Source organism: Bufo bufo, chromosome 5 (genome assembly GCF_905171765.1).
Source record: "Bufo bufo chromosome 5, aBufBuf1.1, whole genome shotgun sequence".
Classification (NCBI taxonomy): domain Eukaryota; kingdom Metazoa; phylum Chordata; class Amphibia; order Anura; family Bufonidae; genus Bufo; species Bufo bufo.
This window is the reverse complement of record NC_053393.1, coordinates 170165130-170189163: the sequence shown is the minus strand read 5'-3', so window position 1 is coordinate 170189163 and position 24034 is coordinate 170165130. Positions and strand designations below refer to the sequence as shown.

The 24034-nt window shown below is 41.1% G+C and overlaps 1 protein-coding gene across 1 annotated transcript in view; it reads left to right on the top strand.

Moving 5' to 3' along the window:
• Window positions 1-24034, top strand: part of LAMA1 (laminin subunit alpha 1) — a 170965-nt gene that overhangs the window by 131098 nt on the left and 15833 nt on the right. The window contains exons 41-53 of the mRNA XM_040432573.1: window positions 2659-2761; window positions 4734-4850; window positions 6304-6486; window positions 8560-8714; window positions 9397-9540; window positions 9923-10056; window positions 10527-10677; window positions 13215-13339; window positions 14223-14373; window positions 16295-16439; window positions 19197-19338; window positions 19756-19870; window positions 20882-21052. Coding sequence (XP_040288507.1) covers window positions 2659-2761; window positions 4734-4850; window positions 6304-6486; window positions 8560-8714; window positions 9397-9540; window positions 9923-10056; window positions 10527-10677; window positions 13215-13339; window positions 14223-14373; window positions 16295-16439; window positions 19197-19338; window positions 19756-19870; window positions 20882-21052 — 1836 coding nt within the window. The remainder of the gene's footprint in view (window positions 1-2658; window positions 2762-4733; window positions 4851-6303; window positions 6487-8559; window positions 8715-9396; window positions 9541-9922; window positions 10057-10526; window positions 10678-13214; window positions 13340-14222; window positions 14374-16294; window positions 16440-19196; window positions 19339-19755; window positions 19871-20881; window positions 21053-24034) is intronic.

Below are 24034 nucleotides of genomic sequence, written 5' to 3'. Positions count from 1 at the left end.
CCAAAAGTTTTGATAATTAGATAAATATTGGAAATTTGCTGCTTAAGTTTTTATAATAGCAATTTGCATATACTCCAGAATGTTATGAAGAGTGATCAGATGAATTGCATAATCCTTCTTTGCCATGAAAATTAACTTAATACCCAAAAAAACTTTCCACTGCATTTCATTGCTGTCATTAAAGGACCTGCTGAGATCATTTCAGTAATCGTCTTGTTAACTCAGGTGAGAATGTTGACGAGCACAAGGCTGGAGATCATTATGTCAGGCTGATTGGGTTAAAATGGCAGACTTGACATGTTAAAAGGAGGGTGATGCTTGAAATCATTGTTCTTCCATTGTTAACCATGGTGACCTGCAAAGAAACGCGTGCAGCCATCATTGTGTTGCATAAAAATGGCTTCACAGACAAGGATATTGTGGCTACTAAGATTGCACCTCAATCAACAATTTATAGGATCATCAAGAACTTCAAGGAAAGAGGTTTAATTCTTGTTAAGAAGGCTTCAGGGCGTCCAAGAAAGTCCAGCAAGCTCCAGGATCGTCTCCTAAAGAGGATTCAGCTGCGGGATCGGAGTGCCACCAGTGCAGAGCTTGCTCAGGAATGGCAGCAGGCAGGTGTGAGCGCATCTGCATGCACAGTGAGGCGAAGACTTTTGGAAGATGCCCTGGTGTCAAGAAGGGCAGCAAAGAAGCCACTTCTCTCCAAAAAAAACATCAGGGACAGATTGATCTTCTGCAGAAAGTTTGGTGAATGGACTGCTGAGGACTGGGGCAAAGTCATATTCTCCGATGAAGCCTCTTTCCGATCGTTTGGGGCATCTGGAAAAAGGCTTGTCCGGAGAAGAAAGGGTAAGCTCTACCATCAGTCCTGTGTCATGCCAACAGTAAAGCATCCTGAGACCATTCATGTGTGGGGTTGCTTCTCATCCAAGGGAGTGGGCTCACTCACAATTTTGCCAAAAAACACAGCCATGAATAAAGAATGGTACCAAAACACCCTCCAACAGCAACTTCTCCCAACAATCCAACAACAGTTTGGTGAAGAACAATGCATTTTCCAGCACGATGGAGCACCGTGCCATAAGGCAAAAGTGATAACTAAGTGGCTCGGGGACCAAAACTTTGACATTTTGGGTCCATGGCCTGGAAACTCCCCAGATCTTAATCCCATTGAGAACTTGTGGTCAATCCTCAAGAGGCGGGTGGACAAACAAAAACCCACTAATTCTGACAAACTCCAAGAAGTGATTATGAAAGAATGGGTTGCTATCAGTCAGGAATTGGCCCAGAAGTTGATTGAGAGCATGCCCAGTCGAATTGCAGAGGTCCTGAAAAAGAAGGGCCAACACTGCAAATACTGACTCTTAGCATAAATGTCATGTAATTGTCGATAAAAGCCTTTGAAACGTATGAAGTGCATGTAATTATATTTCACTACATCACAGAAACAACTGAAACAAAGATCTAAAAGCAGTTTAGCAGCAAACTTTGTGAAAACTAATATTTGTGTCATTCTCAAAACTTTTGGCCATGACTGTATAATCTATGTAGGGGGTTGATAACCCCTTTAAGTGTTGTGATGCTACGGGGAAATAATATGTCAGTGGACTCTTCTTTAGTAACAAATGACTTAGGAAGGATATTTATTGATATTTTAATGTCATTTTGTAAAGATAAGTGCGTTTTATAAAACTGCCTGTAGTTTAAACAGGACCTGTTACCACATAATGTAGTGTACATGTAATTTGCAGCATGTTATAAAGCAGGAGTAGCTGAGTAGATTGATATATTGTTTGTTTGGGACAGATTCAGTAAACCTTGTCTGTATACAGTTAAATATTTGCTGTTTCTGATTACATTGTTCACGGGGAAGGTGTTATCAGTGACTCACAGCTATCTATGTATACATACTTAAGACCCCTTTACATTGCTCAATTGAGCAGACAGTTGTCGGGAAGAAAGTATTCCTTCCCAAGAATCACATGCTCCTCAGTAAAGGAGACCGCTGTATTCACATGCAGTGATCTCCTCCACAGTATGGGGAGGAGCATTCACTAATGCCATCGCTCATCCCCATACAGAATCATTGTTTGCCAGCAACAGAGTGCTGTTTGGATGACGCGATCTGCTGCCGGCAAACAATGATTTAGGTGACTGCAAGCATCTTGCTCGTTCATAGGGTAATTGGTGGCACCTTTACACCAGCAGATTATTGCTAACAAGCGTTCCTACAAACACTTGTTAGTGATGATCTGCCCAATGTAAAGGGGTCCTTACACAGAGAATGCTGTAAATCACTGAAAACACCTCCCCGTGTACAATGAAGTCAGGAAGAGGAGAGATTAAAATGTATAAAATACAAGTTGTACTGAATATTTTCCCGCAAAGAATATATATTAATCTGCTCAGCTCCTCCTGCTCTAGAACACACTGCCTGCCGATTGTACTGCATTTTATGGTGACAGGTCCTCTATAAATAACACACAATTGTAATAGTTTTGCTGCACATAAGACCTATTACACAATTTCTCTCTTAAAATTTGCAGAATAGAAAGATATGATGTGTCCCTTTGTAATTATATTTTATTTCCATCATCAATGTATTTTTCCCCTGCTTTCTATGCAATACTAAATAGGAAATGGTTTTTCCCAAAGGTATCTGGATCAGAGGGATCTTTAGGTTCTGCATCTGAGAACTCCATAAATTTCAGCTCCAAACTTCTAGATGAATCAAAAAATTTAAGTCGAAACACAGAAGGTATGACTTTGTATTATTGCAGTCTAAGCAATACAATTGCTTGCTTTTTTCTACTGCAAGGTAGAAGGTTGTGTTAAATCATGATTAATGTAAAAAAATACACATCATAAAGTACATGACTATGTCTTTTTAACATAGCTAGAACCAGCCCTGAACCCAACATGGACCCAGAGATCTCTCCATTCATTGCTTCAATTGCTATGCTGGATTTATTTCAGACTGGCAACTCAGGGGGCATTTCCTTTATCAGGGGCATGTCCTTTCTGCTGCAGCTCTTCCCCTATTACAGCTCAGCAGGCGTGTCCATTCTCAGGGAGCATGTTCTTTCTTCTGCAGCTCTCTCTCTCTATTACTGTCACAGCTTCGAAAAGATGATAGGGCTGATGGCAGTTAAAGGCTGTAGATGACCATCTGCGACCACTTCAGTGAGGTAGACAGAGATATAAGGAAAAGAACAAACAGCAGGTGGCGCTATACTGATAAATTTTATTGAATAAGTCAGAGGCTATACTATATTTTTACGTGCAGTTATAAAATATTCAGATCCAGAAGTTGCTTTGAGGAATACAACGAAAGGCTTGTTGGACCTAATGATGGTATTGGCAAAAATCTCCTTTGTTAGGTGTCCTGGTGCTTCTAACAACGTGTTGGTATTTTTTTCTCGATCTTCTAGCAATAAAATAATAGTCTTTATCATCTAATAACCAGCTAGCATCTAGAGCAATCCAGGTTATAGAGCAATCACTGGTGTATGTGCTAGGGAAGCTCCTGGTGTATAAGTCAAACTTATACATAGGTCTCCCGAAGGAGACTTAAAGAGTGTGCTTTGGCCTCTGTCAGCCTAGTATTCATCGTTATAACTTTTTTAGAATTTTTTGAATAGTGTGGTTACCTAAGTTATAGAGAGTGAAACAAAAGTATACTGTACAACAGTTTTTACCATGAGGCCTAAGGGGGAACATATGCCAGTGTGTACCAATACATAGGGATATGCCGGAAGCATCCGTCAGAAGTATGATACAGATGTGTCCTTACTTACGTTTCTTCTTGGCTTGAGATATCCTTAGATGAATGGCACAAGATGAACAGCTTTAAAAATATATACTGTTGCATTACTCTATCGGGCTCTGTGAGTAACACAAACTTTAGGGTTTCCCTGAACTTTGATATTGAGGACTTATCCTCAGAATGGCTCATCAATATAACTTTGGTGGGAGTTGGCCTCTTGGTATCCCGGTTGTTCAGGGTTCTGGTGAGCACTGGTGCCTCCTCACAGCTTACCAAGCACAGTGCCGTACATGGCTGTGCTTAGTGTTGCAGCTAAGGCCCTTCCCCTTGAATGGGACTGAACTGTGAAGAGATCCTTTGACTGATGAATGTTACATCAGTGGCTTAGGAAATGGCTGCAGCGCTCTCGTCAGATGCTCTAGCCTCTTTAAGGAGCTGATCTCCAGAGGTGCCATGGACCAGTTCCCCACAGGTCTTATATTGATGACCTACCCTATGAGGATAGATAGGTCATCAATATCGAACTCCTGGAAAACCCCTATAAAGCTGGTCATCTTGGGCCAAGATGAAATGTAAGGAAGTATAACTGATGTTTTTTAACTGGAATTGTAAATGTTTTATGAATTTTCTACTATTTTACAACTTTACGTGTAGTGTTAGGAGATTATGAGTATTAGACTTATGCCTATTTATGCATGTTACCTACCGTACTTTAATTATAGTACATACATTACCAGTTGTTTAGGTTCTAGGTATTTCACTAATAGTGCTGTCCAGCTACATTGCAGACTGCTCGTGAATCAGTTGTTTAATGGCCATTTGAGTTTTGATTTGTTGCTGTGGGTCTGCAAGATTTTACCTCTAAAGGATAATTTAGCTATTAAGCTTTTTTCTTTCTTTAGTGGTTTTCAGTCTTGTTGCAGGGAAGATTCTAAAGGCAGGCATCATGTGTTTTCTCTCGCAGGCCTTGTGTCTCGCTTGAAAGGATTGAAGACAAAAGTGGATAATATACAAAAGCGTACGCATGCATTTACCGAACAGATAAACGAGCAGCTGCAAGCTCTGAGAACCCTACCAAATGGTAAGTAGCATATTATGTGTCCTCGTACTTGTAGCTCTGTGATAAAATGGTAATAGAAAGGCAAGTCTCCATGGACTCTCGATGGAGCGGAGAACATACGTAACTCTATTTATACATTAAATGGCCGTTTATCCTGGAGGGCTGTTTAGATGCAGGATCACGGTGATACTTTGTTTTGTGAAACCATTGGCTCAATCTATAGCCCTTGTCTCTGATCTGTCATCTCATAAATACTCCTTATAGTTAAACGTATATCTAATAAGTATATGGCTTAAAAAGCATGTCAGCAGATTTGTAACTATGAAACTGGCTGACCCGTTACATGTGAACTTTGCAGCTGAAGGCATCTGTGTTGGTCCCATGTTCATACGTGCCCGCACTGCTGAGAATAATGAGGTTTTGATATATGCAAATGAGCCTCTAGGAGCAACGGGGGCGTTACCATTACACCTACAGGCTCTGCTCTCTCTGAGACTGTTATGCCCTCTGCACTTTGATTGACAGGGCCAGGCAGTGAAAACGTAATCATCTGACCCTGTCAATCAAAATGGGGAGCCCTTTGAACTTTATAATATATCAAAATGGAGAGGGCACAACTGTTTCAGAAAGATCAGAGCCTTTAGGTGTAATTTCAATGCCCCCATTTCTCCGAGTACCAGCAAGAGATGACAGGAGATAACAAATCCAATGTATATGTATGCGACTGTTGAATGAGTCGTAAGTGTAGTTGAAGGGGTTGTTTGAGATTGGTAAAAAAATAAAAATAAAGTTGCAGGGGGCTAATATAGTATAAAAATAAAAAGGACACCTTATCAGATTGTCACAGTTCCAGTGCCGCAGCTCCCATTCCTGCCTCTTCCACAGTCCAGGCCAGAAATGCCATGTGCCATATACATGCATGTGAACGTTGCCTCCCAAACAATGGCCGTAGCATTTCTGCACTTGTCACCACTGAGGCCTTCAGTTGTCATGTGCATGTAGACAGCAGATAACGTTCCAATCTTCCAATTTTTAATCAATCTTTACCATCCCTTTTAACTTCCGGTTGAAGGACTATTTTGGGTTTACCATTTAGAATTCATGAAATATAACTGAATGGTTAAATATAACGTGTGTGGAACAGTTTGTTTAGAACTTATGGAGTGACCTTGTCTTCCAGTGGCAGATCTCTTCGAATTTTTCAGTATCTGGATCTATTTCTAGTGTAGCCATTATAATGTCATGGCAATTGACACCCCTACATTTAGATGTAAAAAGCTGTTAATGTGTACAGTATTATTTTAATGCAGATTGATGTGCTTAACATGTTCTAGAAAAGCAACGGAGCTGCAAAAATGGAGCTTCTAACCCAAAGAAAAGAGAAATATTATCTGTGTCAAATAATTACATGCTTCAAGATACTAGAAGTTGCCATGTAAACAACGCTTTTTGTTCTTCTTTTTAAAAAAATTAGATACAAGTGCTATACTCCAGGATGCTAAGGACCTGGCTCTTTCTGCCAACGCGTCTGCAGCTGGCACCTTGAGCCATATCATGAACTTCAGCCAGAAGCTGACGAATGCCACATCGACATTGTCAAGGGTTAATGACACATTGCAGAAAACAAATGAACTTCTTATCCACTCTTCAAAAACTGGTATGCAGTCCACTACAATATTCATATAAACCATAGGATTGTCAGCATTTAATATCATTTTTATGTAATTGCTACTTCAGTATAAAAGGATAACATAATCCAGGCCTTTGAGCTAAAGTATGTTACGGTACACTAAACTACAACTTTTGATAACTAGAGTCTTAAAAATTGGACCTTTTGGGAAATATCTACCAGATTTATAGGAAAAAATGCATATCATAGTAGGTACTATGCTGGTACAGAAAGCTATCACTGAAATCATAGCACATAAAACTTAACTTTTAATAGTAATATAAAAAATCTAATGGAGAAACACAAAGCATAATGTCCATTCACATAAAGTCCAATAATAACAATAACAGATGGTGTCAAAAGAGTGAAAACACAATGTAAAAAATGAGCAGGGGAGGGGACAATGGAAAGGGGGACACCGATGGAATAAAGGTACACTCTGAACCCACACTGACCCCTGGTTGTCCTAAATTTGCAGAGCCAACCTCCCCAGAAGGCACAACCCTGCCCCTGAACCTCACCCTACTTGCACCCTAAATATCCCTAAACTGTCCTACCACATTTCCCTCTGGGTGCAGGTTTATCAGGGGACTCTCACAGGGATAAATATTTGACCATGAATAGATTAGAAAACGCCCCAGCTAAATAAAGAGTTATCCAGGAAAATATATGTATGACTTATGCTCTGGATAGGTTATCAGTATCAGATCTGTGGGGGTGATACACGTGGGACCCCCGCCAATCAGCTGTTAGAAGAGGCCTTGAGCACCGCAGCTTCTTCCTAGGCAAGTGACATCCCTGTATATCAGTCACATGGCCCAGTTGCAGCTCAGTCCCACTCAAGTCAATAGGGATGAGCTGCAATACCGTGCACTGCCACTATACGATGTCCATGGAAAGCTTCTGGGAGCCTGCATCGCTCACCAGAGCTCAGATGAGCGCGGCTGCTCCCTGAAACAGCTGATCAGCTAGCGCATGACCAAGCTCCCAGTGTACCTGAACCCTAATAGCTAGAAAACTCCTCAAAATCCATAATAATGAGGGGGCATGAGAACAGGTTGAGACATAACGAGGGTGCCTTCCACACTGGAACTCATCACAGGCACAACATCATGCCAACCGGTCTGGTGATGAGGTGCACCAGATTTGTAGAGATACTTTATTTGGAGTCAATGTTTTAATTCCACAATAGACTTTATAGATTGTTCTTTATATTTTAGAATATCCCCAATATTAATAATGCTCATATTAAATGGGTTGTTGTTTTAAATCAGCAGGGAGAGTGTTATAATCATATTTAAAAAAAACGCTCCAAACTCCCTCCATTGTAGTGCAGCTTCGCTCTTCCCACCGCTGCAGTCATGAAATAATGCTTCGACTGGCCTCAGTGATATATGGCACTAGACCGATGAGGCCAGTGATTGGCTGCAGGGGTCACGTGCGGTATAAGCACATGTCACCACTGCAGTCAGAACAACTAACCTGGCAGAGAGACACTGCTGGAACAGAAGGGGCTTGGGAGGGTAAGTATGTATATATTTTTTCTTATAACACTGTCCCTGCCGTATAAAAAAAAAGTCTCGGACAACCCCTTTAATAAAAAATAAAAAAAATCCCTACAAAGTCCTTGAGTATTCCTATTCTAAATACTCCTTTATTTCCAAGGCTCTGTTATCAATGGTCTCCTGTTTATAACAGGTGATGGATCTGTATGGTGACGGATCTTGTCGGCTTACAGTAGGGTCTATCAGGGCACAATATCTATCCCTTTGACAACAAGAATAGCATTGCATTTTGCACTATTTTTGGTGTCAAAAGGAAGAACTTATCTATAATTCCCTAGTTCTTAGCTTTCCTAATGTCCAGAATAGCAAATCCACCTAGTGATGCAAAAATACAGAAGCTGGGCCATCACTACATAAATAGTGATGCACTGATATCAGGACGCAATGCTTATTAACTTTATCTTGTATATAAAAGTATGAACTTTTTTGACATGGCATGGTGTATCGATTGTGAAATGCGAATTACATGGAACAATCTGTATATTCTACTGTATAGCTGTAACTGCAGAGAGCAGGATAAAGGAAGTGGAGACACAAGCTAATATTTTATTGGAAAGACTAAAACCGTTGAAATTGCTTGAAGAAAATCTGAGCCGGAATCTATCTGAAATAAAAGAGTTAATCAATCAGGCAAGGAAACAAGCTGCATCGGTAAGTGGGATTTATGGCAACGCTTTATTATAAATACAGCTATTATTCAGCATCTACAATATTTGTAAGATGGAGCAGGCTACACATTTTATGTGGTATAAAGCCCCTGTCTGTATCATAACATTTAACATAATATAGCCAAGAATATATTTTATTACGATGATCATTGCAGAACATTCACTATAGATGAAATTATGAGCTTCTCGTCTGCAGGAAGTCTTGCTTACAGAAATATAGTTTATGCTCTCACGAGGAGGACACATCTTTTTTAAAGAGATTGTATGAGATTAAAAAAAAAACTTAGTTGCTTCCACCCATAAATAACCCTTGTCCTTGGGTCGTAGTAGGTAATGTATCTCCGTTTCATTCAAAGGAGCTGAGCTGTAATACTAGACCTGCAGTAGCACATTGACAAAGTGGTGCTGTTTCTAGAAGGAAGCAGCCCTTTAATGTATTAGAATGTTAATATTATTATATGATGTCAATATTATTATCACATAAGTATAATATTATGTATTGTTGTAGTGTTACTTTATCTTCAGGAGGAAATAAATTGGTGGCGTACCCAATATAAATATTATATATTAGTTCTGTATGTATACCACAAGCCTTCTGTGGAACTAGATATATCGTTTTCCATTTGCACATGTTTATTCATGGATTTGCGTTTCATATTTTTCAGATTAAAGTAGCAGTTTCCGCTGACAGAGATTGTGTCCGCTCTTACCGCCCCACAATCCGTTCTACAAACTTCAATACTCTTACACTGAATGTCAAAACCATTCAGCCAGATAATCTGCTCTTTTACTTGGGCAGTAACTCCAAGGTGAGTCGACTATGAAATATCAATTTGAAACCTTGCACTTCCTGTAATGTCTGATAATAGGAGAGATTGTTAATTTTTATTGGAAGGTCTTAGTTTTTAACTAGAGTCAGGATTATACAGTAGTTTCAGTGAACTAATATGTCTCATGAAGTGACTGCCATCTACCTCTAAACCTTTGATAGGGTTTAGGGTAGAAGTAATGTTATAAGAAGTTGAAACTTCTGAAATGTGTGTTGAGTTGCAAGTTAGCTGGTGACCCCCATGGGTTAGGTTACTGAATGCCAGACTAAGATTTGCTAGAGGAGGATCAGATGTAAAACCCAATAAAATATAATTTACATAGTTTACATATAAATTCATATTTATATATTTTTTTTGATAGGCCGATTTCATGGCAGTTGAAATGCGAAAAGGTAAAGTTTCTTTCCTGTGGGACTTGGGCACTGGAGCTACAAGAATTGAAGAACCTGATATCCAATTAGATAATAACAAATGGCATAAAATTCATGCAACAAGGTAAATGTCTTTTTATCTTTATGTGTTTATGTATTTTATATACTTGTACTGTTAAACTGTTTGTCTGGTTTAGAAAACCCACTTTTAAATATTATATTGGGGGACTCTAGATAAATAGAAGTTCCTGCTCAGAAAGAACATCTGTAGCTTTGGAGGACTACATGCATAATACAGACAATCCACTGAAGTTAATGAACATCATGTAATGCCTAATTTCTTCTATAGGGGTGCTGCAGGGGAACTGAGTACTTGCTGACAGATTTTCTGGCAGAATACAGTCAATAGCTAAAGGTCCCAGTATCAGTAAACCTAATTATCAAATCCATTTTTGGAGGACCTTTTCAGTGAAAAGAGATTGTCAAAAGTGGACAATGTTTTAAGATTTTTACTTTACTCTATACTTTTGTTTTACAATTTTATATGCGAACTGTCAACAATTCTTTTTATCAAGAAATTCATTTGTATAACAGGTTTGGTAGATCAGGAACACTGAGTGTAGAAGAAGTCACCTCATCTCAGAAAACATCACCCAAAACGTTGTCTTCTCCGGGAACATCTTCCATTCTTGATGTGGATAATTCCACTCTAATGTTTGTTGGAGGCATTGAAAGTGGGATACAGGTACAGTATGTTAACTAAAGTAAAGAATTCAGCTTGCGCTGTGAAAATTATAGGCAGAATATACAAACTGGTCTGAATTGAGAAAACGGTAACATCTGGATACTTTTACCATACTGAGACAAGAGATTTCAAGGGTTATTTACTAATCTCAAATACAGGATACCAATGAGCAATAAAATACAAAACCAGAATAGGATTTTATAGCACGAATAGAACGCAAGTGTCAAAAATGAATAGCTCCTTATAGAAACTTCTCTTAGCACACACCCCTCAACATCCGCTGACCAGTTCCCAGTTCCTAGGACTTTCCTACACTAGTTACTTTTCAGCTCATGTCATAACAATCTTGCTTCAGTATCCCTGTCATACTGTTAACTCAATTGAGTGTTTGTGTTCACTTTTCCTTGGCACCTGTCTTTTTGTGGCCTTGTAGGCTCTCTTTTACAATTTCAATTGCTCTTTGTTCTTACGTCTGTTCCTCTCAGGCATTTATTTTGTAAAAGTTTACATACTATGTATTTGACAATGCTTAATCCAATGAATATGAAAAACAATAAAAATTTTCAATATAAAAAAAAAAAAATGAATAGCTCCTAGGTGTGACAAACCCAGGCACTCAGCATATACAAAAATATGTACAAAAATATATCTATTGAAATCAATAAAACAAATAAATAGATGCATAAACTGTTCTCTTGAGGAAGCTGACGTGAAACACGTGTCAGGGTCTCTTGGAGGTGCCACTAGCCAGGTCTGTATTGTGTATATGTTGTGAATCATGGTTTTTATCTAGGTGGAGGAGCCACATGGTTTGATTTTGTATTTATTTATACTTGTTTTTCTATCCCACCTTTTCCACTACTTGCAATGCTATAACTTGATGTCCCGAAGTGTTTTGTGCACTCTCCATGTGGTTGTGGTTGTTTTTGACAATTTATGCATCTTTTTATTTGTTTTATCGATTCTAATAAAGATATATTTTTGGATATATATTTTTGTATATGCTGAATGCCTGGACTTGTCCCATCTAGGAGCTAATCTCAAATATGCCTAAATTAGGCATATTTCAGGTGCAGATGGCGGAGCAACAATTAGTTGCCCTCCTATCTGTGACTTTTCCCCATTCACGCCAGGTCTAAATTTGTTGGAGTGGTGTGGGAAGGGGACGGGCCGGCAGGTGTAGGAAATGGTCTAAATATAAGACAGCTCGGAAGCTATCTTACATTTAGAACTGGCGCTGGATGCGCCGGAGATATGGAGAGGCCGGTGCCTCTTCAGAACTCTGGCAGATCCTCCACCAGCTATGGGCCTTTATTAAGACTGGTGTCTAAAACGCCGGTCTTAAAGGGATTATCCCATCTTAGACAATGGGGGCATATCACTAGGATAGGCCCCCATTGTCTGATAGGTGCGGGTCCCACCTCTGGAATCCGCACCTACAAGGAGAACGGAGCGGAGAAAGTTAAGGAGGGCACACTGCACATGCGCAGCCGCCCTTTATTCATTTCTATGGAGTCGCCGAAAATAGCCGAGCGCTGGCTCGGCTATTTACGTTGGCCCCATAGAACTTATTGGGAGCCGTGGCCGCGCATGCGCGGTGCGCTCCCATTCACTTCAATGGGAGAGGCGGGAAGCTGCGCCTGGTGGTGGACGGACCCCGGGGTCCTCCAGCCACAACTCTCCCAGCCTCTGTTCTCCTTGTATGTGGTGGGACCCGCACCTATCAGACAATGGGGGCATATCCTAGCGATATGCCCCCATTGTCTAAGATGGTATAACCCCTTTAATAAATGTACGCCTTCATTTTGTGTAGTTACCAATACCACATTGAGGATTTCTGTGACTTCTTTTATTCACTTTGTGGAAAAGTGATTTTGAAAACTTTTATCAATGTTGGAAATGTGAGACCAAATGAAATCAATTGCAAGTTGCATGAGGAGTTTTGCCGTAATGAAGTAATATACAGTAAGTTCCATGTTACAGCAAATTTCATGCGGCCGTAACTTTGAGCCCCATGAGATTGTGCCTTATAAATCCGAAAATCCGCAGCACTCCAGAAAAGTTCAAGGTGCAAAAAGACTTTGTCATCGCAGCGTTTAAGTCCTATCAAAGGACTTTTATCAAGTCTGGAAATAAATTGATGGTATGGAGCAGTGGGTTTTCCAGCAGGTTTTCAAGCAGGAAATTACCATAAATAAAAAAAAGTGAAAAGAGCAAAATCGGTAGTGTACAGCCCGAGGATGGCCGCAAAGCCAGGCCCACCCATGGCAGCCAATGAACGCATGGTTTTGTGGTGAAATCTTGCTGCCATTGGCTGCTGCTGGTGGGCATGGAGTGGCCACATGCAGCCAGCAGTGTGGTCAGGTTGCGCCCATGCACAGATGCAGCTCAACAGACTCTCAGCTTTTGCCTCCTTCTCACCCCCTGCTGCTCCATACGGCACAGCTGATTTTTTACATAAAGCAAATAGTTGTTATACGTGATCATAAACATGATTAATATTATATTATTATTGGTTGTTTGTGTTTTTCTTCTAGAAGTCACCATCTGTCCAGACTTCAGACTTTAAGGGTTGCATGGGTGAAGCATTTCTGAATGGAAAATCTATTGGCTTATGGAACTATGTGCAGAGACAGGGCAAGTGTGCCGGATGCTATGGAAGGTATTTAATGTAGACCTGATAAGACATTATGGGGGTCATTTATGATTGGATATACGCCACTTTTTTGCGTATATCTGTTGCAGATTTTGCCACAAAGGTTACTGTATTTGCAGCAAAATCTGTTACTTTTGATCCTTTCATGCCGTTCACGCCAGAGCCAAAAAAAGGGGGAGTGGTGTGTATGTTTTTGGCGTCGAAAATTACTTAAATCTACGCCAGCAAGGGAGCTGGTGTAGATTTAAGCTTGGTGTACACTGGCGGATCATGTGCCTCTACATAACTTCGGCTCATACACCGCCAGCACAGGGGTATTAAGACCGCCGTTTAAATCGCCGGTCTTAATAAATTACCCCGTATATATTCAGTTTGACTTTCACAGATATTCCTAGTGTATATATATATACACTTTCACATGCCATAATAAAGTAACAAGTATTGGATTCCTGAGTAAATCTGTACATAATCTGGCTCCCAGCGTAGGATACCAGGTCTCAGATCCTCAATAATCTTACTAACCTCTACCTGGTTCATTATGTTCTGATTTTCTGCCAAAGTACTGAATAATGGCAGTAATGCAAGGACATGTGCTGCAATGATAAGACCAGGCCAGCAGATGGCACTGTATAACAAGATACTGTATTAAGACTAAATTGTAATATTATATCTCAACATGCAATCAACACAGTGCACAACTTAATGCATGTTCCTTGTATATTATAATAAATACAGATTTTTAGGCAGTAACCCTTTCAATAATTTCCTACTGACACTTCACAGCTGCGCCTATGTATCTAAATGTATCCAGACAATGTTCTCTGAAATATATATATATATATATACTGTTTGAAATCGTGAGTCACTGAATACTTAATATTTCTTCTAGCTCCCAGGATGAAGACACTTCATTCTATTTTGATGGCAGTGGGTATTCTATTGTGGAAAAGACCATACGGCCTACCACAACTCAGATATTTATCCACTTCCGCACATTTTCACCGAATGGACTCCTGCTTTACTTTGCCTCCAATGGAACAGTAAGGCTGATTACAAGTTATATTGTAGTTTTATTACACAAGTTAAAAAAAAAATTTGCAGATGATTGTATAGATAAAGTTTTTTTTTTTTTTTTTTCATTTGACAGTCTCCTTAGCAGGTCATGTTAATTCAATCACTTAAAGGGCTACTAAATATATGTAAACTCCTTAACTATATAGTAAGTCTTATGAAAGAAAGCTGCTCCTAATCACACGTGCGTATTAAACATTTCTGTTGGCTCTCAAACTGAACATATGAAATTAAAGAGATATTCTCATCTCAGGCATATCTGCTATATCCACAGGATATGCCATAAAATGTCTGATAGGTGTGATCCCACCTCACTTATGTGGAGAAAAGGGATCCCACAATTCCTGCTCCTTGATTCAGAAGTGCTGCTTTTCCCCATTGGAATCAGTGGACATCGGCCATCTCTCCATTGAACTCAATGGGTATTATAGAAAGAATCAAATAAGCAGGGATAAAGCAATGGCAAGTGATTTAAAGCATGCATGGAATAGATATAAATCTGCAGTAAAAGCAACAAAAAGGTAGAGAAAAAATAAATTAAATAAATACATAAAGAAAAAAATTAAATAAATACATAAAGAACAAATCATTTGGCAGACTGAATGAAACTCTTGACCTTTTTCTGCCATCATGCTTCTCTGACAGTCTGCAGCGCTTCATCAGTTTAACATTTGGTCCACATTTGCAGTTAATTTTATCTGGAAGCTGGTGTGAATTGTAATGTAAACCCTGGCATTCCACAGAGACCCCTTCAGAGAAACAAGAGCTGACAAGTAAAAATCCCCCTGGCTAGTCACACCAGGCAGCTGTTGTCTAAAAAGAAGGTGGTCAGAAACAGACCAAGACAGAGTTAAGAAACTTCAGCTAGATTAACATGTCCCTGTGCTCCCCATGACTTGGGGATATCAGATTGGGGCGAATTGCAAATGCAAACATGAACATCAAAACTGCTCTCTTCCTAATTGCTTGTAAATGGAGAGTAATCCGTTCAGGATGCATCCGGATGTCTTCAGTTCAGTCATTTTGACTGATCAGGCAAAAGAGAAAACCGCAGCATGCTACGGTTTTCTCTCCGGCGAAAAAAACTGAAGACTTGCCTGATCCGGCATTTTTTCCCATAGGAATGTATTAGTGCATTCAAAATACCAGAATGCCGGATCCGTCCTTCCGGCCTGCGCATGCGCAGACCGGTAAAAATGTGACAAAAATGTACAAGACGGATCCATCTGTCCGCATGACAAGCGGAGAGACGGATCCGTCCTTGCAATGCATTTGTGAGACAGATCCGCATCCGGATCCGTCTCACAAATACTTTCAGTCAGCGGCAGATCTGCGGATCCGGCGGGCAGTTCCGACGACGGAACTGCCCGCCGGATCACACTGCCGCAAGTGTGAAAGTAGCCTTAGTGGTAAATGTTTGTAGAGACATGAGGGTGCTCTCTAATAAGGAGCATGCTCTCTGGTTAAAGAGCAATGGGCCCACATACTGTCTGTTATCACATGGGGTTCCTCTGCTTTCCACTCTATGTCAGCATTTGTAAATTAACGAGGGCCATAGAATAATGAATGTTTTAGTGACTTTGTATCTAGTAAATATGATGTATAATCATAGCAAAAAGTATTGTAAACAAAGAACATCAAAGTATGTCCCCTACGTCATATGCATTGAAACATAGTAGTGCACTTAGCATACAACACTAGACGTGAAGCATCCGCATGGTCGCCCCCCGCCCCTCCAACAACCTTAGCTGCACCTGTCTATTACAATAGTTGCAATGTCTGCATTCTCACACCCCAGGCTGGACATGTTCATGTCACTTGATGATAGATTTGACGGGACTGTAGTGTTAAATCTAAATGATTGAGTGTGTTTTATGTTTCCTTCATAAGAGAGATTTCCTGTCTCTGGAAATAGTGGATGGAAAGCTACGACTTTCAGTGGAATTGGGTTCAGGTCCTCTGATACTGACAACTGATGGACGTTACAATGATGGAACTTGGTATAAGGTTGCTTTCCAACGGAATAAAAAGCAAGGTAAAGTTATCTAAGTGATTGCATTTTGTTACAGTGTGTAATGATGTTAACAATTTATTCATTACTGGCGGCCTCAGTTTGTGATTGGCATTACTAAACTGTAAAATGTTACCACCATGTACTATAGTTACTATAGTGAACCCACTCAGCAATAGCATTTTTGCTTATTTTATTATTATAAAGTTTGTCTCATCTAAGACAACACCTCTTAGACTGGAGATGAGGTCATGATCAGCTTATCACTGTGGGTCCAGCTCTGGCACCTCCCAATAAAGGCCAACCAAACGTTCCTCTGCCACGGCTATAAGAGAAATGTAGTATTACATGGTGGCCATTCAGATGATGACAGCTCATGTCTGCCCTAGTGGGCGCTGCATCTACACAGCGGATTTCCATTCTGACTAATAGAGGGGAGCCACACCCCTGAAGTATTATACCCTAGTAAGCAGGGGCGTACATAGAAATCATCGGGCCCTGTAGCAAAAATCATCTGAATTTGGCCCCCTAACTCCGCCAAATACTCCTCTCTGGCCCATCTCACCACCTGCTCTGGCTCCTCCCCTGCCACCCCCCCCTCCCCCATTTATGGCTCAAGGAACATAGGGAAGAAAAATGAAAACGTAAAAACGAAAAAAAAATCTATTGCAACTACAAGACAGGGCATGCAAGTGTTTTGCAAGTTAGTTTTGCACCAGCTAGAGGGCCGAAGTTTGGACGATCCTAAGTGCAGGACTGTAGGCTGAAGGTGGAGAGTTAATCACCAGGGCGCGCTACTCAGTGCAGGACTACAGGCTGCAGGTGGAGAGTGAATCATTGGGGGGCGCTCCTCAGTGCAGGACTACAGGCTGCAGGTGGAGAGTGAATCATTGGGGGGCGCTCCTCAGTGCAGGTCTACAGGCTGCAGGTGGAGAGTGAATCATTGGGGGCGCTCCTCAGTGCAGGACTACAGGCTGCAGGTGGAGAGTGAATCATTGGGGGGTGCTCCTCAGTGCAGGTCTACAGGTTGCAGGTGGAGAGTGAATCATTGGGGGGCGCTCCTCAGTGCAGGACTGTGGGCTGCAGGTGGAGAGTGAATCATTGGGGGGCGCTCCTCAGTGCAGGACTACAGTCTGCAGGTGGAGAGTGAATCATTGGGGGCGCTCCTCAGTGCAGGACTACAGGCTGCAGGTGGAGAGTGAATTATTGGGGGGCGCTCCTCAGTGCAGGACTACAGGCTGCAGGTGAAGAATGAATCATTGGGGGGCGCTCCTCAGTGCAGGTCTACAGGCTGCAGGTGGAGAGTGAATCATTGGGGGGCGCTCCTCAGTGCAGGACTACAGGCTGCAGGTGGAGAGTGAATCATTGGGGGGCGCTCCTCAGTGCAGGTCTACAGGCTGCAGGTGGAGAGTGAATCATTGGGGGGCGCTTCTCAGTGCAGGTCTACAGGCTGCAGGTGGAGAGTGAATCATTGGGGGTGCTCCTCAGTGCAGGTCTACAGGCTGCAGGTGGAGAGTGAATCATTGGGGGGCGCTCCTCAGTGCAGGACTACAGGCTGCAGGTGGAGAGTGAATCATTGGGGGGCGCTCCTCAGTGCAGGACTACAGGCTGCAGGTGGAGAGTGAATCATTGGGGGGCGCTTCTCAGTGCAGGTCTACAGGCTGCAGGTGGAGAGTGAATTATTGGGGGGCGCTCCTCAGTGCAGGACTACAGGCTGCAGGTGGAGAGTGAATCATTGGGGGGCGCTCCTCAGTGCAGGACTACAGGCTGCAGGTGGAGAGTGAATCATTGGGGGGCGCTTCTCAGTGCAGGTCTACAGGCTGCAGGTGGAGAGTGAATTATTGGGGGGCGCTCCTCAGTGCAGGACTACAGGCTGCAGGTGGAGAGTGAATCATTGGGGGGCGCTCCTCAGTGCAGGACTGTGGGCTGCAGGTGGAGAGTGAATCATTGGGGGGCGCTCCTCAGTGCAGGACTACAGGCTGCAGGTGGAGAGTGAATCATTGGGGGGTGCTCCTCAGTGCAGGACTACAGGCTGCAGGTGGAGAGTAAATCACGGGGGGGCGCTTCTTTGCGTTAAGATTACAAACTACCAGCACATAAAGAAAACCCATGTGTGGGGTTCAAGAAGAAGATTAGTAGAATGAGGAGGATTCATTTAGGGCAGCAGCACGCACACTTACCTGGAGAGTTCACAGAGGATTTCTGCACAGAAGAGTCAAGAGATGTGAGAACCTACCTAACCACAGGAAATCAACAGACAGAACGTGGCGGCACTTACTTGGGAGGACAGGAGCTTCTTGTGTGTGATCTGAGAAGAAGGAGCAGCGTTCCGAACTTCTAGAGAATGTACAGTCAGTGCTAACAGTATGATTGTATTATTATCAGCAGAGACTCCTCAGTCTGATATCAGAGTGACGGCTCCGTGTGCCGATGAGACCGCTGCTCTTAAGGCCATTTACTATTCCAGATATACATAGTAACACAATAGGGGAGGGGGGCCCTGAGCAGAGGGGAAGGGCCGGGATGGAAGATAATTAAGCCTCATAAATGATATTAGCTAGTAGTGTAACGTACTAGCGATCATAAGTCTGCAGGAGGCAGGGCCTTCCATGCGCTCCGGGCCCCCCCGCCACGCGTCCCATAGCAGCTGCGTGGTCTGCCTATATTAGCGATACGCCACTGCTAGTAAGACAAGTGTTGTCTTCATGAGACAACCTATGTAATAACCCAAAGAGACTTCCAACATGTCAAATATCTAATATTTGTATTATTTTTGAAAAGGTATATTGGCTGTTATGGATTCCTACAATTCCAGCCAAAAGGAGACAAAACAAGGAGAGGCCCCTGGTACCGCTTCAGACCTTAACAGATCAGATAAAGATCCAATATATATTGGTGGCCTTCCTAGGTCCAGAGTTATCAGGTATACTGTCATTATGTATGTATTTCTGTAATTTCTTTAAACGTGAGAATATAAAAAGGGGGTAACCCTTGCTTTTTTATACAGTATGTATAGCAAAGTTGGCCGTAGACGTTAGACGTTTCTGGTTACGATATACCAACAATGTAATTTGCATGAGCCTTAGGAATAGGGGAAAAAGTACATGTCTGATTTATTTTTCTGTGTAAATATTAACAGCATGTCATCTGGTCGTAGCAGTAGATCATTTCAATAATTGCATACTTTCTTCAGACTGCCTTGATCATGTCCCCAATACCATCAGTAGTTATCTTCACTTTGAGGTCATTCACCGGTTATCTGTGTGTGTGTGTGTGTGTGTGTATATATATATATACACCCTTTCAAAAATACGTAATGCTTTATAACTACCACATCTAGGCGTCAGCTGAGCAGTAGATCCTATGTTGGTTGCGTAAGGAATTTGGAGATTTCACGCTCAAACTTTGACTTGCTGAGAAATGCGTATGGTGTGAGAAAAGGCTGCAAATTAGAGGTGAGAGGCACTTGGGTTTCTTTACCACTATTATTCTTATGTAGTTAAACATTTCAGCTTTTTATGAGGCCGTTTAGTTGAGAATCTGTACAGTGAAACAATAACATTCTGGCCACATGCAGGGGAAGTGTAGGAACCTCCTGCATACAGACTTATTATTGAGTAAGTAATGTACAAATAATCGATAGAAGATTAAGCTGCTCCCCCTAGTGGTTGCTGCAGGTAACCAGAATTGTATTATTTGACTGTAGGGCTGTGTGAAAGCTCCATATCAGAGAATTGAAGCTCAGATATATTTTATGATTAATCAGCATGTATGCATGGAACTATTGGTTTAAAGCATTTGAAGATTGATGTGAACCTGAATGTACACCATTGTTTCTACTTCAGAAACCAGCATTCATTAGTAGGTTGACTATGACTATTGTTTACCACTGGTAGCAGCATGAAGCTGGATACAGTGGGAGAGATTTACATAGCAATCTGGTAGAAAATGCATCAAAAAGATGGAGTACACTGTGTGTGCCAAATTTATGATGAACTTTCTTTAGCAGTTTTAAAAAAGACTGTGGAAAACAATGGGGATTTATCAAAGTAGAACTGGCTTAGTTGCCCATAGCAACCAATCAGATTCCACCTTTCATTTTTTACAGTTCCTTTGGAACATGAAAGGTGGAATCTGATTGATTGCTATTCCAGTTCTACTTTACACCAGTTTGATAAATGACCCCCAATTTTTTTTATCACATAATGTTTGCATAAAGCTTACCAGCCTAAGGAAGGAGAAGCCATCTAAAATATCAAGTTAGGTAGTTGATCTAAATTTATCTTCCCTCAGTTTTTATAGATTTGGTTCAATTTGTAACATTTTCTTACTTCTCTTAAAGCGACTTTATAGATAAATCTTTCTCAGTGTATGGACAATGGTTCATTCGTCTTGTATAATAAGAATAAGAATAATATTATTATCGTGCTTAACATATATGTACTTCTTTTCTCTCTTTTATTTAGCCTACTCGTAGCATAACAGTCCTTAATGATGGCTACGTAGAGATGTTGCCTGTGTCCCTGCCACCAGAATCTGAGGTCATGGTGTCATTTTCCACACTCAATGAGACAGGAATTATCTTAGCTGGTTTTGGCAAGCCAGTTGAGAAACGAAGTCGCAGACAAGCACAAATGGTGAGTAATGCATTTTACTCCAAAGGTCAATGTAATGCTTAAATCAAGTTTCTACTATGAAATCATCCATAAAAAGTAAAATCCTGGTTTTGCAATAGGATTTATGTTTCATTTTAAAGTGACTCTATACCTTTTAACTCAAAAAGGTCAAAGAGGCACTAGACATCTTTTAACGCCAAGCTCCACCTTTGACTACTTTGGGCTGTGTAATCAGAATATATGCTATGTAGCTTAATTGGCAATCTTTTAATTTATTTTTTTGCTGCTTTCACAAATTTTTCACTCAGTGTTGCAATATATAAATATAGTTTTTGAACCAGTCAGATCCAGAGTCTATTCACAGCAGACCATTGTTACTATATATACTCAGAGTACTAGATGAGGGCACAAAAATAAGAAAAACATCAACAGAAGCTTATTTAGGGATACGCAGAGAAACTCAAACGTTCAACAAATATCTCCATTTGCTGTATATTTCACCCTTTGCAAGAGGTTTACCAGTCCAACCAATCAGCCTTATGCGCCCACAGAAGTTATGAAATTGGGTAGAGATATTGGGGAGATTGATCATGCCCAGGGTCGGTACTACCATAAGGCAGACCAAACGGCTGCCTTAGGGCGCACCCTGGGGGAGGGCGGAAAAATGGGGGGTCCTTCTGCGTGCGTTCTGTATTTTTCTCACACCCATCAATTGCAAGGGCTGTTATCGTCTGAAAGTATGAACAAGAATAGGACTTGCTCTGTAATTTGTTGAACAGTCGCAAAAATTCTGCCCCATGGAAATGAATGGGTCATAAAATGGCGGTTGTGTGCATGCGCTATTTGCCTTCTTATTGTTCTTCATTGATTTTGGTTTGTTTGTTTTTTAATTGTGCCTTTTTATTCTTGCTTATTTTTAAGCCATATTTACATAAAACATGAAAACCTCTCCGCTTTCACATGGCCGAACTATTGGAGCATTTTAGCGTCTGTATTACGGCTGCAACAAACGGACAACAATGGGTCAACTCTAAACCATAGAGTTCAACTTCTAGGGCGGGGGGCGCCAAAATGTAGCTTCGCTTGTGTTGGCAAAAATCCTTGCACCGACCCTGATCATGCCCCTCTCCTAGTTGTGGTGCCAAATGTCTAAGGTTTTTGTGCAAGTTTGCTTTCCACAAAAATCTATGACATTTTGCCATTTTCCACTACTCTTGCCACTTTTGCTAAACATGGATGGGCATGAACAGGAGGGAGTGTAGCCTATTTGAGCCAATACATTTACCATTAATTACACTATTTTTCTGGTTTAAATAATTTGTGAAACCACAGCCAACTGCTAAAGTAGATTTTAGATTGTGGTGCACGGACCTGTCAAGATGCACCAAAATTATTGGCGCATCTCACGCCATTGCAAACTAAAACAAGACTGGAGTTAGAAAATGATATTGACGGTCCAGCACTCCTGGAATATAAAATGCCTACTGCCTGGATATTTAATAAAGACATTTTATATTCCAAGAGTGCTGGACCTTCAATATCATTTTCTCTCTAGAAAAAGAAAATCAGTCCTCAGTTTTTATTTGGAGGTGAGCTGATGCTTTTGCTTTTTTGATGGACAAGACTGGTGTTACATTGTCTCTGATTTCTTATGGGGGTGAGAGATTTGATGCTTCTACAAAGATGTAGATTAGCCCAGTTATTCATTATTACCAGAATCTAGGCATGCTGATTGACAATTTTCTTCTATGAAAAGGCGACAACTGGCAGATGGGGGCAGTGGGGGCACATAAATAAGCCGGACTCTTCTCTGGCAGTGCCAGGCTCTTCTTTAGTGCGCTATACCAGTATAAGGCCAGCTGCACATGTTGTGGAATATGTGTGTTTTTCCACACGGATTCACACAAATGTCATGTACACTTTGCAGATTTTTTCTCTGTGAAATTTGACCTGCCGTGCAGATTTTGAAATTCATTTTGAAATTCATGCAGATCTTATGTGCGTTCACCAGCACTCGTGTGCAGGAGGGCTAATACAGTGCGATCTCCACAACCACTTTTACAATAGCAGCTAAGTACAGGCATAAAACAGCAAGAGTGATCACAACAATAGCTTCAGTATCTACATAGCACTACAGATGTGAATAATAGGGTTGAATTTTTTTTAAGAAAAGGTTCACACTGCTACTCAGCTTGGAGCCTCCGACAACATTTCTGTCACCTTTGCCTTGACAGACCATTATAACATTTTGGGTTCTGCCGGACACCTTTTAAGTTGTGGTGTCGTGAACAAAAGCCACCGTTCAGATGTGAACATATTCTGAAACGTGCAGTATTCTCCTGGCTTCTTCTTATTAATTATGCCGATATAAAAGCCATACCTGATTTTGTAGAGCAAGCTATATCACGTTCTAACTATTAGTAATAAGCCAAAGGTGGTCAGTCACCCCTCCAGTGCACCGGAGAAGGGGGCTCATGAGCATACATAAAATCCTTAAATAGGTCACTGTTGTGGTGTTGGAATATGTCGTAGCTTGTTTTGCATGGAAAACATTCTCTTAGTATGTGATTTCACAGGAAAGGTAGTGTTGTGTTAGAATTACTGCTGTTTGACAAAGCCTCAGGCATTTTGTGAAATTAGATTTCCAGACTTCAATAACCTGCGGCAGCGCCAGAAGCCCAATCACTCCGTATAATAAGGTCACAAAGCCATGGGCTTATTCTTCATTCAGAGTATGCGTATGCATATGTGTTGTGCCGCTGTACAGTGCTAAAATCTTTGAAAAGTAATTTCAACATGAATATTTGATTTTAAAATATGGGAATTGCTTCTTTTATTCCTTCACCTGTATTATAAGATCCTTACTTTCCAGCCTAGCAGAGATAGAAATGTAAGAATATTATTCCATCTCATTTCAAATTCAGAGGTAATCGGTAATCAGCGGAGTGGCTAATTTGTGTAATGGTTCTAGCAATATAGAATACATTTTCCAAAGGTGCTTTA